At 49.6% G+C, this 13,385-nt stretch overlaps 2 protein-coding genes across 2 annotated transcripts; one reads left to right on the top strand and one right to left on the bottom strand.

The window, feature by feature from the left end:
* Window positions 1–1,690: 1,690 nt before the first annotated feature.
* Window positions 1,691–5,970, bottom strand: LOC8050900 (HEAT repeat-containing protein 6). The gene has a single exon (XM_029985592.4). It carries the CDS (start codon window positions 5,792–5,794, stop codon window positions 2,744–2,746), a length of 3,051 nt encoding a protein of 1,016 aa, XP_029841452.2. The 5' UTR covers window positions 5,795–5,970; the 3' UTR covers window positions 1,691–2,743.
* A 256-nt stretch (window positions 5,971–6,226) lies between these two features.
* Window positions 6,227–12,252, top strand: LOC8050901 (acylpyruvase FAHD1, mitochondrial). The gene is made up of 3 exons (XM_002434940.5): window positions 6,227–6,391; window positions 9,219–9,315; window positions 10,317–12,252. The coding sequence occupies exons 1-3, from the start codon at window positions 6,330–6,332 to the stop codon at window positions 10,806–10,808; spliced, it is 651 nt and encodes a 216-aa protein (XP_002434985.2). The 5' UTR covers window positions 6,227–6,329; the 3' UTR covers window positions 10,809–12,252.
* The last annotated feature ends 1,133 nt before the right edge of the window (window positions 12,253–13,385 follow it).

Genomic DNA, 13,385 nt, shown 5'->3' with positions numbered 1-13,385 from the left:
TTGTTTCCGTCAATGATATACCCTTTCCGACGTCATAACTCAGCGTTCGGCCAATCGTGGAAGGCCGACCACAGCGACGCTTTCGGTCGCGCTCGTCGCCAATACGTGGCACTAGAAAAACATTTATGTGGTAGTCTTCTGACACCATATTGAATCGCCTGGCAAAAAATAAAACAAGAAATTTGGGGGGGGGGGGGGGGGGGGGATCAGTGTCTCTTTAAGAGGATGATGTAGCCAGTGCAGTGGATGAGCGAGTTTTATCTACGGCGAGTAGAGAAACCGTGAAATACATGTTTTTACCATTTTCCTCCGCTTTCACTTCTTTCAATATTAGTGTCAACACACAAAAATGGCATTTTGGCACGACACGACACGTAGCAGACTTTCAAACATGGCACAGCACTTCCATCATTGCTGTTGTAGCATTCTTCCTGCCGTATCTATAAATCCACCAGTCTTCCAAGTGAACATTCATTTTAGAGCGCAGCTCTTATCTGTCTGTTTCCGGTTTGAGCGGCGTCGCCGTCGGCGTAACCGCGCAGTGCATTATGAGAAGCATCCAATAATGCAACGCACGGTTACGCTGAAACGCCCCACAATGCACCGCACGGTTACGCCAAAACGTTCCATAATGCAACGCGCTGGTTTCACTCATCACTTGCGCGGACATGACCCTTGTAACGTCACACTCGTGACTTTTGTGACGTCACAAAAGTCACGAGGGTCCTGCGCGTTGCATTATGGGATGTTCCCGTAATGACGTCACACATGACGTCACGAGGGTCCCGCGTGCTGCATTATGGGAAACGTCCCACGATGCGATGCACGGGTCTCACTAGTGACCTATGCGTTTTCCCGTACCCTCCCCTCCTCCTTCTCAAGAGCTGCGTTCTAATTCGGCCTTACAGGGAGTTGCAAACGTCTTTCGTTTTTTCCTATAATTATTTCATGATTGTGGCCAATTTCTGTGATGATTCTTTAGATCTAGGTTGCTGCTATTTTCTTCCCGCGAATCAATCCCTTTCCGAGATAAACCCCCGTGAGTGTTTCCGAACTCCCATTATTGGCTTTCAAGCACAGCTGTCCCAACCGGGGGTTTTCCTTCCCCTTTTCTCAGTCTTGCCGTTTTGCCAACATCCCTAAACCCCTACCTTTCTATTCCCCTTCGCTTCGAAGGCATGCCTAATTTGAATCACACATCACCGTTATTCTTCCCGCAATATCACAGTGAAGCCTCAAACAATATAAGCGTGTTCTGGCCAATGAGAAATGGCAAAAGCCATGGAAGAATAGTTGATCACTAACATGCTGCTGCACAGGGCCCTGGCAAAATATCAACGTATCAGTGACATCATGAAAGTGTACTGCTAAAACGCAGTGGCGTCACTAGGGCCAGCGGCAACCAAAGTGGTCGCCCTCTGCAAATCCCCCCTCCTCCTTAGTGACGCCACTGCTAAAATGTATGTATGATAAGTACAACTACAGTGGTTTTAAACAAAACTAAAAATTTTAAGCTAAATGAGCTACTTAAATATTATGATCCCATTAGAGTTCCAACTATCCATAAATATGGAAGCTTCCTATGAATGAAGCATTGCATATATATCACATCCGAAATATTGGCAGAGACCTTTATATCTAAAGTCCTGTAATGCATGAAATGCAGTATTCAAGGTGCAATTGTTTCAAATTATTTAGAATGCATTAAACCATTGTTTTGGGGAGTAAAGAAGGATGTTTATTTCGGTCAATTTCTCCGGAACAGTAAGCAGGGAAACTGGGTGCATAGGTCACATGACATCAATTCCCCCACCAACTATGTGTATCGGCCATGTGATGTCAGTTTTCCTGCTAGCATTGGGGGAAAAAATTTTATGTATGCGTCCTGTGTCGTCAGGTTATGTGACAACAATTTCCCTGCCAAATTTAGCGGGGAAACTGAATTGGTGTAAGTCAAGTGACATCAGGTCAAGTGATGTTAATTTTAGAGCGCAGCTCTTAGGGGCCCGTTTCCAGCCTGAGCGGCGTCGGCGTAACCAGGGAAGGTCACGTGACCCCCCCCCCCCCCCCCCCCCCCCGAGGTCACGTGACTACCCGCAGGTGACGTGACCCCCCTCAGTACCCTTCCCTACTCCTCCTCAAAAATGCGCTCCAATTCGGCGTTACAGGGATTTGTAAACGGCTTTCACTTTTAGAGCGCAGCTCTTAGGGGCCCGTTTCCAGCCTGAGCGGCGTCGGCGTAACCGGGGACGGGGGGGGGTCACGTGACTACCCGCAGGTGACGTGACCCCCCTCAGTACCCTTCCCTACTCCTCCTCAAGAGCTGCGCTCCAATTCGGCGTTACAGGGATTTGTAAACGGCTTTCATTTTTTTGTTGCTAAATTTAGTGGGGAAACAATTGGTGTCTAAGTCTTGTGACGTCAGGGCACGTGACATCAGATGTCTCGCCCAATTTAGCAGGGAAAGTGAATTGGTGCATAGGTCACTTGACGTCAGGTCACGTTGCGTCAATTTTCCAGCTAAATTTTGCAGGAAAACTGAATTGGTGTATAGGTCACGTGGCATAAATTTTTCTGCCAACTTTGACAGGCAAACTTACCTGATGTATAGATCACGTGACCTAAACACAAATATAGGTTACCTGCTAAATTTAGCAGAAAATGCAAGGACGAAGAAAATTTTAGGATTGGGGGTCCTGATAAAAAGCACTTCATGCTTTAAGAAAAATAAAAAAAAACCTTCTCATTTGACTTGCAAAGAGTGCATCTGCGACTGAAGCTCAGTTAAGTCACCATTTAGCAGAGAAGCCAGCAGCACCCTAGTAGTCTTGGAGCAGCAAGGATCATCACTCTCCTTGGCCAAGTTGTCGTGTGCTCTCTTCAAGCTTTCTCTAATCGCCTCTTTCGACAAAGCTTTCTTAAAGGCATTAAAAATCCGACCTTCGTAGTCCCGGCTGGCAGGCTCGATTTCTGAGATGTCTTGGGCCTCTGCTAGTGCCAGCAAGTGGCAGATGCTCAGGCACAACTGGTCCCGCAGCTGGTTTTGATGCTGGAGCTCCCGGTAGTCCACGGGCTGATCAGCTGCCTCAAGAGCAGCCAGCAGGCCTCGCCACACGGTGGCCCACTCAGATCCGTAAGCAGCCCGTGTCTGGGGTGCACAAAGTGCGGTCGCTGCCTGGATGCGCACCTTCAGATTGCTGCAGCTGACCAGGCTCCCGAGGAGAGCATCCAGCACAGGCCGCACGTTTGTCCCGGCAACAATATCTTCGTTGGCGAGCATGCTTCCCAGGGAGTAACAGGCATTCCAGCGTACTTTCATTAGCCCAGCACGTAAACCCTGAATCAGGGAATCCACAGACTTGACGACAAGCATGCCAATGTCTTCTCTTCCCAGATGGTCCCTGGTAAAAAACTGCAAGAGGCAGCCCAAAGACCTAACAGCATTGGCCTGGGCGTGGTTCTTGTCCTTCTGTAGGCAGAGGGCCGCAGTGCCCAGGGATGACAGGAAGGTTGCTGGCACCTCAGTCCTAGAGCCCTGCTTCCTGAGGTCTGCCAGCATTTCAGTCAGGTTGCTCAGTGTCCAGGAGGCCTTCATCCTGAGGCTGGGCTCCCCCAGGGCCTCCAAGACCACGTCACCAACGTCCATCAGGAAGAGCAGATCTTCTCGCAGGGACGCATAGGCACACAGGTTCCCCAGACAGCGGATGGCTGCATTGCGCACTACGGTGTCCACCCCATCCTTTGCCAGAGCAAGCACCAGGGTGATGCACACTAGCCTCCTGTCTTCTGGTAGGGCATCCCAAACCTGGGATCCCACACTGGCCAGGCAGCTGCAGGCCTCTGCCTGGAGCACAGGCAGTGAGTCGTCTTGCAGACAGCGCTGCAAGCTCCCTTCCAGGGCACAGGTCAGCCACAGGTCCAGACCCAACTTCAAGAGGCTCTGGGCTTCCTCTGTGCAAGACGTTGCTGACAGAGAGGTGGACAGTTCCCTGCTGAATGCACCGAGCAACTTGATGGCATGAAGCTGGATTGCCAGATGAGCGTCCAAGAGGCACAGCCTGACCACTGCCACAACCTTATCTGCAGACTCGCGAAGGTCGAGCAGGCTGCCTTGGAACAGGAGGGTGAGCAGCTGGAGTGCCTCCACACGCACCACCGTGGAGGAGATCCTCAGGGCCTCGTCAGAGACCAGCAGCTTGGAAGCGCAGGTCGCCAGCAGTTGTTGTGGATGCAGAGAGGCCTCCACCTCTGCCCTTGAGACAGGCACCATGCCCACCACAGCACCCAGAACTGTTAGAGAGCCCACTTGCACCTGGAGATCTCTGTGGTCCAAAAGAGCTGCCACGTCTCCAACCAAGCGCGTGAGCAGTCCAGCCTGCAGTCGGTGGTACGGTGACCCGGAGACCACGGCAGCCAGGCACTTGAGCAGCTGCACCGTCTGCGCAGGGCAGGTCTCGGCAATGAGGGCCAGGTGCAGGCAGCGGTGCACTTCCCCAATGATGGCGGCCACGGTCTCGGACAGCGTCCTGAAGGCAGTCCTCTGCACTCCGCTATGCGATGCAAGGCCCAGGAACGGTTTGTAGTGACTCATGATGTCGGTCAGTAGCTCCAAGGCTACTGTTCGGACCTGTGGATTTGGGTCTCTGAGAATGGTCAGCAGGATTGTCTGTGTCTGAGGGGCCCCCAGGGTCACGGGAATATCTGGCAGGAAGTGCAGCCAGTAGCTGAACATCTCTCTGCAGTCCACTGCCTTGACCAATGCCCGCAGTGCCAGGTAGACGTGGCGCCGGACGGAGCTCTGCTGGTGCCTCTGTCGGGCCAGCTGGCCGCTCTCAGAGTCCGAGAATTCAGAGTCTGAACTGGACGCACCCTTCCAAGATGTCTTCCCACTGCTCTCCACGTCCTGTGGAGTGTCCCCTTCGTCCCCCTGAGCCTTGCGATGTCTGCGCCGGCGCTTTTTGGGCGTCACGGGCCTAAACTGTTCGGTGATCTGGGGCACCGGCAGGTGGAGGCACAGCGGGCTCGGAACGAGGCTTGGACACCGCACACTCTTCTGTCCAGGGAACCCGTGGAATGACAGGTGCTTCAGGACTCCCAACAGCCTCCCCAGCTGGTCACTGCGCACGCCCCACTTGGTAGAAAAAACTTTCTGCAGGGACTTCAGAGCACTCGTCATCAACGCCTCGACAGGGACGCTGGGGTCGGAGCAGTGTGTGTCGGTAAGACAGTCCAGGAGCAAGTCCAGCATCCGAGCAGTGCACCAGTCGGGCAACGGGGGCTCCCCCTTGACAGTCATGGCTCCCAGGGTCCGCAGGGCTGCCAGCCTGAGCTTGCCGTCGGGTTCGTCAGGTCGCAGCAGAGTTTCCAGGGCGCCTCCACTGGCGAGGAGCTGCTCCCAGAGCGGCTCCAGCCTGGCCATGTTGGCGTAAACGAGCGCCCCACAAGCATCCACGGCAGCGGGGAGCACCCATGGGCTGCAGAGGCGCAGACAACGGAGCAGGTACTCCAGCAGCGTATGTAGAGTCTTGTCCTCCAGAGTCACCTGTTGCTTGGTGCAGATGTTGGAGACCAGCAGGCAGAGGCCTGAAACTAGGCCGTCGTCTACGCACGGAAGGGCCTTGATCAGTCTCACCAGCAGCACATCCGCGTCCCTGCTGCTGACAAACTGGACAGCGAAGCTGCATCCGTTCAGCCTTTCCAGAACCCCGCCCACGTCAGCCACGTCCACCGGGAGCTGCCCGAGCAGCCCGTAGCACTCGGCCAGGACATTCCGCTGCTTGGAGACTGCATCCATCTCGCACGGCACCGGAGACAAAGCCACACCAACAGGCAGCGTATTTCTTTCGCCTTTCCTCACCGCTTGCACGCCTTAAGCGTTTGGCACAAACAAGTGGAATAAACTACTATTGAACTATTCACACAGCAGTTCATACCGTTCACACACCGCATGTCACATAGGAGGCCGCCATTTATGTTGATGCTGATGGCTACCTTTTTTCAAACTTGCTACGAAAACAAAAGTAATGCTAAAATAAAAATTGTAAATGCAAAAATATTACATAGCCAGATGAGTTTTATTGAGCTTTTGCAGTTATGTTTTATAACTAAGCTCTCTTGTTGAAGAAAAACACCTTCAGACTGACGCAAACGCAGAGAAACCTGGACAGCAAAATTAGAGACTGTAAATGTTATAGGCTAGGTGGCGCAAGCTACCCTCCTTTACAAACGAAGCTAATCAAATCAACAGATATTGAGTCATCCAGGGACGACGGGGCGCGGGTCACGTCGTCGGTCACGGTCAGTCGCAGTAGCTGTCCAGATTGTTCATCATGAGGCTGAGCAGGTTTACGGAGTTCGGCAGGAAGATCATATGCGTGGGGAGGAATTACAGGTAATTCACGTGCTTTGCGCTTCCGCCACACTGGCGCAACTGGCTAGTGGATACAGCCACAGGTGCTTTGGGGCCTATCTTGACACTTGGGTGCAACATTCCTTGCGATTGTCCGACCGAGGGTGTTCCCTGTGGGGGCTGACCCACACCATATGAGGCAATCTTCCCTGCAATTTCGGAGTTGCTGATGAGTTGTCGGCCTTCGTTACAACTGCTAGGATCGCTCTGAACCGAAACCGACAACCCTGTTAGCATCGCAGCTCAGCGACTTTTGGGACGGCACTAACCATCAGATATACGATAGTTTCTCACATGACCCTTCATGGTGGTGATGATGATAACTGTAGAGTGGGTGTTCGATTTTGGCCACGTTAAGCTTTCGTTTTAATTTTGATAGGGAGTTGGACAAATGTCTCGACTTGGGCGCATGTTTGAAATTGAAAACTGGATGACTGGCCGGTTGGCATGGTGCTGCGTTTGGTGCTTGGTACATAATACTCCATGGTGAACGATGCATTAATAGCAAGCGGGAGTCAGGAACGCAAGGTGGAAAGGCACACAAAAAGAGAATGTCGACGGACGATTTCCTACTTTGGTGCGAAACCTTTGTGCTTTCATGGCGAGTCTGTGCACAGGTGCTTTCAGCCCAGGTGACGCTTGGAACCTCCAACAGAAAGCAGGCTACATTGACTGCTGCCGAAGCACACTAGGCTCTTGCCTTCCACCACGGGATGTCCTAACACCAGAAGTTTAAAAGCCGCGGTCATGCCCTTGGTACATCGTACAAAAGACAGTGCAGACATTGTGTGAGGCGTGTTTCTTCCTTGTGTGGACGTCACATTGGTTATACAAAGACTATCTGCTGACATGTTCAACGCATGCGGAGTTCGAGCAGGTCGTCTGTTTCTTGCGCGTGGGTTGCGGCGACGCCGAGTTCTCATTGACTTTGGAGGGATAGTGGGTAGGACGTCAATGCTAGGTGCCTCGAGGTTAGTGTGACTACCCGTCCCGCAACTAGCGGGACTGTCCCGCATTGAGGGCTCATGTCCCGCGAGAAATTCCGAAATCTTCAAAATGTCCCGCATTTCACACTGTCGTAAAATTCACTCAGCAACTCATGGTGCTGCTGAGCAACGGGGCAAAGGAAGCGCGGAAGTTGCTGGTAATCGCGTGAATTGCAGTGGTACTTCATTTTCTATTCAGGCATTGAGGGAAGCGACCGTCGTTCTTGCAGTTGATTTGAAGTACAAGCGCCGTTGTACCTTTCTCCTTGGTGGCCAAATATTGTAAGGTTCCTACGTCTCAGGGTTACTATGGAGAAAATCGCTTGGCAAAAGTTTAAATATAAATTATTGTAATTATCTTCATACCATTGTGTCAATGCAAGACGGTTGCTGTGAAAGCTCTTTTTAGTGAAGACAGCCACGCAAGTCAAAAAGCTTGCAACTCGCAACGGTTGAAAAAGGGCATAATGTTAACAATGTGTGTAGGACCATGTTTATAAAAGTAAGCGTTGACCGGAAACAATAACCCGAAAAATATTTGCTGTTTCTTAATCTTTCTTAATTAAAAAAGTGATAATTTAGCTAGTTGGTGCATCACTAATTTGTTAATTTCATTGGGTGCATTGAGTTGTGGTGCAGTTCATTTTTAAGCGGTCAGTTTCGACACCTTTAATAACATATTTTAGCTTAATTGCTGCAATACAATTTTCAGGTGTATAAACCGCACATGATATTAAATGTGTTAACAGAGCCTCGGTTCGTGGTGTGCGTGTTCATAAATTTACTCTAATCCCCCCCCCCCCCCCCATTTCGTGTGTCCCGCATTCCTCTAGCAGGAAGGTGGTCACCCTACTCGAGGTCTACCCACTATTTTTTTCAGTCGGCCAATAAGAGCTCGGCGTTCTGACATCATTGCAACCCCTGGGCAGAAAGCAGACAAACTTGCCCTCCACATGAATTGTGCAAGCATGCCTAGGAACATGCTCGAGGTGGGTCTGCAGATAAGTCTGTCCTTGTACCTGCAGCCAACGCCAGCAAGACGTAACCACCATATCCCTGTTGGTCCAAATAATCGGTCCCGACACTCCGCAAGACGAATAACTCCGCTTTGTGCCCTGGCGCAACAAGTGCAGTGGCCAACTCTTCAGGCAGACCCAGCTCTATGACAGCTTGTGTTTCCGGGACTCTATGCCCAATGCCGTCGCCAGCCTGTTCATCGCAGATGCAGATGAAGTAATGCATCTGTGCGGGGCAGCTTCCAAGCACGGCAACACAGTCAGGAGTTGCCGAACACTGCTGCACGAATGGGCCTTGGCTGTGAATGTGTAAAAGGAGTGGGGCGCGGGGGCATTAAAGTTTCAAGGATAGGTTTTGGAGATTGCAATTCCCCACGGCATAGGAACGCTTTGCAGCACATAACAGTCCAATTTACATCTTTTAATACCAAATCTGCCGTCGAAGGTATCAAAACGCACCGACCCAAATGCGAGTCTTCCCAAGTTTTTGTTTAGCCTACTCTGCAGTTCGGTCTTGTTATACTTCAGATGACGCTGTTTACGCTCCCTGAACGGGTAGGGACCAAATTGTTCTTAAGACAGCGTTGGCGCAACATCTGTGATGCACATTGGTAACCAACTTCCGATTCATAAAATTGGTACAAGTAGTTTGTTGCAAGTGATCCGATTCATGGAAAATTTGGCAGCCGTCGGACCAATACATTGTGACAGCTCGTCTGACTGATCCATTGTCGAACCCCTTGCTTGAAAGTAAAGAGCAGTAAAGCTGGCGACGTGCAATTGCACTGAAGGTCTTTCTTTTTCCAGGGACCATGCCATTGAACTCGGCAATGAAGTTCCAGAGAAGCCCTTGCTGTTTATGAAGCCTCCCACAGCCTACGTCACAGAGGGCAATCCAATTAAGGCAAGTACCTTTCCCATTCTATTGCCCCAAGAATACACCTCTCTCTGCCTCATTCACATTATAATCCTCAGTTCAGTGCAGCTGTTCAGTCTGTTGTCAAGAGTCATTTATTTGTTTTGGAACGCCGCCTGTTCCTATACACCAATTAAGTTTCCTCGCTAAACATCGCAGGAAAATCTATGTCTCGTGACTTAAATGTCAATTCAGTTTCCCCACTAAATTTAGCGGGGAAATTGACTTCACACGACCTCTACACTAATTCAGTTTCCCTTTTAAATTCAGCGGGGAAATTGACGTCACATGACCTGAACACTCATTCAGTTTTCCTGTGGGGAATTTGACATCACTAAGCCTATACACCAATATAGTTCCCTCAATACATTTAGTGACAAAATTGGCAGTTTCATTTTGCAGGAAAATTGATGTCATCTGGCCTATACACCAATTCAATTCCCCTGCTAAATTCAGCGGGGAAATTTATAGAATTATAGGTTCTTCACTCTCAAAACAATTGCATTACGTCGTCTGAACAAACTGAAATGATTGCTGCTCAAATACTGCATTTCATGCGCTTTAGGACTTTGGAGATATAGGTTGCTGCCAATTTTTTGTTCGAAGGTACACGTTTTGAGGATTTTGTGAGGCAAAAAACATACACCACGACACGGACAGCATCGGCCGCAGCGACAGTCTTTTACAGATGAAGGCTATAGCGTCTCTCACAAAGCTTTCCGATCACCTTAGTTTCCTTAGGCATTCCATCCAATGCAATGAACGTGCAGTAGTACTCGATCAGGCTTTTAACAGGCGGCACTTTCTATCAGATATTCCCCGATTACATTTAGCGGGGAAATTGTGGTCACGTCGCACAACACTGTGGCATCATGTGACACTAATGTCACACGACACCACAGCGTTGGTGAGACCAACAAGAGCAAGAAAGATCCGTACAAGGTTCCCATCCAAAACCGTCGCTTTCAAGCGGCACGCTCCGTGCGCAGATTCCCCGCGGCTGTCAGGAGCTGCACCATGAGGTGGAGCTGGGGGTGGTGGTGGGGCGCCGCGCCCGCGACCTGAACCCAGACACGGCCCTGGACGTGGTGGGCGGCTACGCGCTGGCCCTCGACATGACCGCCCGAGACGTCCAGCGCGAGTCCCAGCGCAGGGGCCTGCCCTGGGAAACCGCTAAGGGCTTCGACACGGCCTGCCCCGTCAGCGCCTTCATGCCGCGCGAGGCCGTCGCAGACCCGCAGGCGCTGACGCTCTGGTGCAATGTGAACGGCATCGAGCGCCAGCGTGGCTCGACCAGCGACATGCTGTTCGGCGTGGCGGCTGTGCTCAGCCACGCCAGCGGCCTCTTCACCCTCGAGCCGGGCGATTTGGTGCTCACCGGCACCCCGAAGGGTGTCGGCCCCGTCCAGGAGGGGGACGTCATCGAAGCTGGCATCGAGGGCCTCATCACGATGAGCTTCCGCGTCGAGCGCCAAGTCTGATCGCGCTCGCTGGACGCTTACTGCCGACATTGTCTGTTGAACCGTGCTGAGCTACAAATACCATAAATACCTGTGCCTTTGTGATCTATTGAATTGCACCAACGAGCTACAAATACCATAGTGAAGGTAATGCACATCGTACACCGCCTTTGCAATGGACTTCCATGGTGGTGCCTATAACCGATTGGTACAAGATGTATCTAATTGCACCAGTGTGCTACAAATACCATTGCAAAGCTACACCATACACTGCCTTCACAATACATGATGTGTATGACATACGACGCATGATGGGCATCACCTTGCACCTCATACCTTTGGTGTGAGGTGTATTAAATTGTACCATCGAGCTACAAATAACATTGCGAATGTGATGTACATCTTACAGCACCTTTGCAATGTATGATGGATATCCCCATCACAATGGTACTTGTATTCATTGGTGCGAGATGTATTGAATCACATTGAGCTACGAACTTTCGCTAATGTGATGTGCATTGTGCAGTGCTTTTGCAATGTACGATGAATGGATGTAAGATGGAAATAACCTTCATAATGGTACGTATAACCGATTGGTGCGAGATGTATCTAATCATTGCGAAGGTGATGTGCCTCATACATCGCCTTTGCAATATATGATGTATGGATGTATTGCGTACGTCACCTTTACAATGGTACTTGCAGCTCATTGGTGCGAGATGTATTGGACTTGCATAAACAAGCTACAAACACCATCACAAAGGTGGCATGCATCGGCTTCACAATGGTGTGTGCAGTTCATTGGTCAAGATATATGATGTATGTTATGTATGCAATGTACACCTACTTGGAGGCCACTGGAATATGGGTGGTCAGGTTTGTTAAAAGGCAGCTGGAATGTACGACAGAAAAGGGGTGTCTGGATGCCACACTCGGATTGTTTCGTTCAGTTTCATGGGTCCTTGCTACGGATTGGGCCATTTGGAAAGTGATCCCGAATGCTTAGCTATATATGCTGAAAGGTGGTAGTGCTTGAAAGCTTCCAGATGGCATTAGTTGGCACCCCCTCCTGATAATGATAGTGTTTGTTAATGCAATCTCTTTTGGATGAAAGCCTCGGGGATCAAATAACGTAGTCTTGGTAAGCACTGTTTACAGCCATGGTTCTGCATTTGTGGAGCTTTCGATTTCTGTTTGAGTTTTTCCTGTTGTCTTTGCAAGAAACTGAACTCTTTGCACGTGTTGATCAGAGTCTGAATATGTCTCACAGTTGTTTCTGTGCGCTCTTATTTTGAAGTGACTTGGCTTTCTCAACTTTTACTGCTCAGAGGAAGAAAAGCCGTTCACTTGATTAAAATAGTATAGCAAGAACATGCATTTAAGACATTGATTGGTCATTCAGCTGTTTCATAGTATATTTCAGGTGGCAAAGAAATGCCCTTCAATAAAATCGAGAGTAAATTCATTTGTCTTGCCAGCACATGCTTGGGTCTAACATTCAGACAGCTTTCCTCCTGCCATTACCTGTTGGTACACATAAATTTTCTTGCAGTTAGGAGGTGAATAGTTTTACAAGGTCCTCTTCAGATTGAATTTTTTTGTTGCTGCCGTTGGCAGCATGTTTCGAAAGTCTGGCATGTTAGACCGACTCACCTTTGTTCCTGCTAAGCTTGTAGCAGACTGAGCAAACTACACATCAGCAAGCATGCTTCCGAAAACAAACTCGTTGCATGCTCTAAAATTAAATAAATTTAAATTAATTTAAATAATTAATTAATTAAATAGCCAAACATAAATTTTTAAACAGAAAACAGGCTTCTGCGTACCTATCCTTTTAGCTTTCGTCAGTTTTTGGATATTCTATTGCGGTGATGGAAGTGCTGCACCAAATCGCGACATGAACGAAGTCCGCTACATCTTGCGCCAAAGTACTATTTTTGCGAAGAATTTGGCCACAGCTGGATCAAGATAGGCTTAAGCAAAGCAACAAATATAGATCTTTTATTATTGGTTGTTCCTAATATTCGGGGAAATAGGAGAAAAGGAAAAAGGTACAGATACGAATTTCAGAGCCTCTCTTTTCATCATAGGACAGAGCACAGTCGAAGACTCTAACACATACAAACACCAGTACTAAAAGCGCAAGTCACAGGACACATTCGCTGTACTTGATGGGCTTCGTTGAAGAAGACATACAGGAAGATGGGTGAATGCCCCGATGACACGTTTTGATACTGTTTGGTTGGTCCCATTGGGTCGTAGCCTCAACTGCACTTTGAATTAAGGTGAAATGAAATTTAGAGATTGCTCGTCAGCCGTGCTGGCCGGTTAACCGCCGACATCGTCTAAATTTCCAGACAATGTAGACTTATGTCGGGAGCTAAAAGTCGCGAGGAAACATAGCAAGATAGTAGGATGACGGCTAATAGGACAGAACCAGTCTTGTACTCCTGATGAGATGGCTCGATTATCATGTCTGCCACACGCCTCCTTGCTGCCTCTCACCAGCGCGTGCGTCGAGCTTCGCCGCTTTGCACCGGACTGCTAGGAACAACTGCTCACATGGGCAAGATCCTGGGTTAGTGCGATAGGCTCAGA

This window comes from Ixodes scapularis, unplaced genomic scaffold, assembly GCF_016920785.2.
Source record: "Ixodes scapularis isolate PalLabHiFi unplaced genomic scaffold, ASM1692078v2 PGA_scaffold7__128_contigs__length_106722199, whole genome shotgun sequence".
NCBI lineage: Eukaryota > Metazoa > Arthropoda > Arachnida > Ixodida > Ixodidae > Ixodes > Ixodes scapularis.
This window is presented reverse-complemented; position numbering and strand designations above follow the sequence as displayed.

Excerpts from the sequence above, each read along its gene's own strand:
- LOC8050901 (XM_002434940.5), top strand. The coding sequence starts at position 6,330 with ATGAGGCTGAGCAGGTTTACGGAGTTCGGCAGGAAGATCATATGCGTG. Across the intron at positions 6,392-9,218 it reads TGCGTGGGGAGGAATTACAG|GGACCATGCCATTGAACTCG; the intron begins GTAATTCACGTG and ends TTCTTTTTCCAG. Across the intron at positions 9,316-10,316 it reads CAGAGGGCAATCCAATTAAG|ATTCCCCGCGGCTGTCAGGA; the intron begins GCAAGTACCTTT and ends CTCCGTGCGCAG.
- LOC8050900 (XM_029985592.4), bottom strand. The coding sequence starts at position 5,794 with ATGGATGCAGTCTCCAAGCAGCGGAATGTCCTGGCCGAGTGCTACGGG.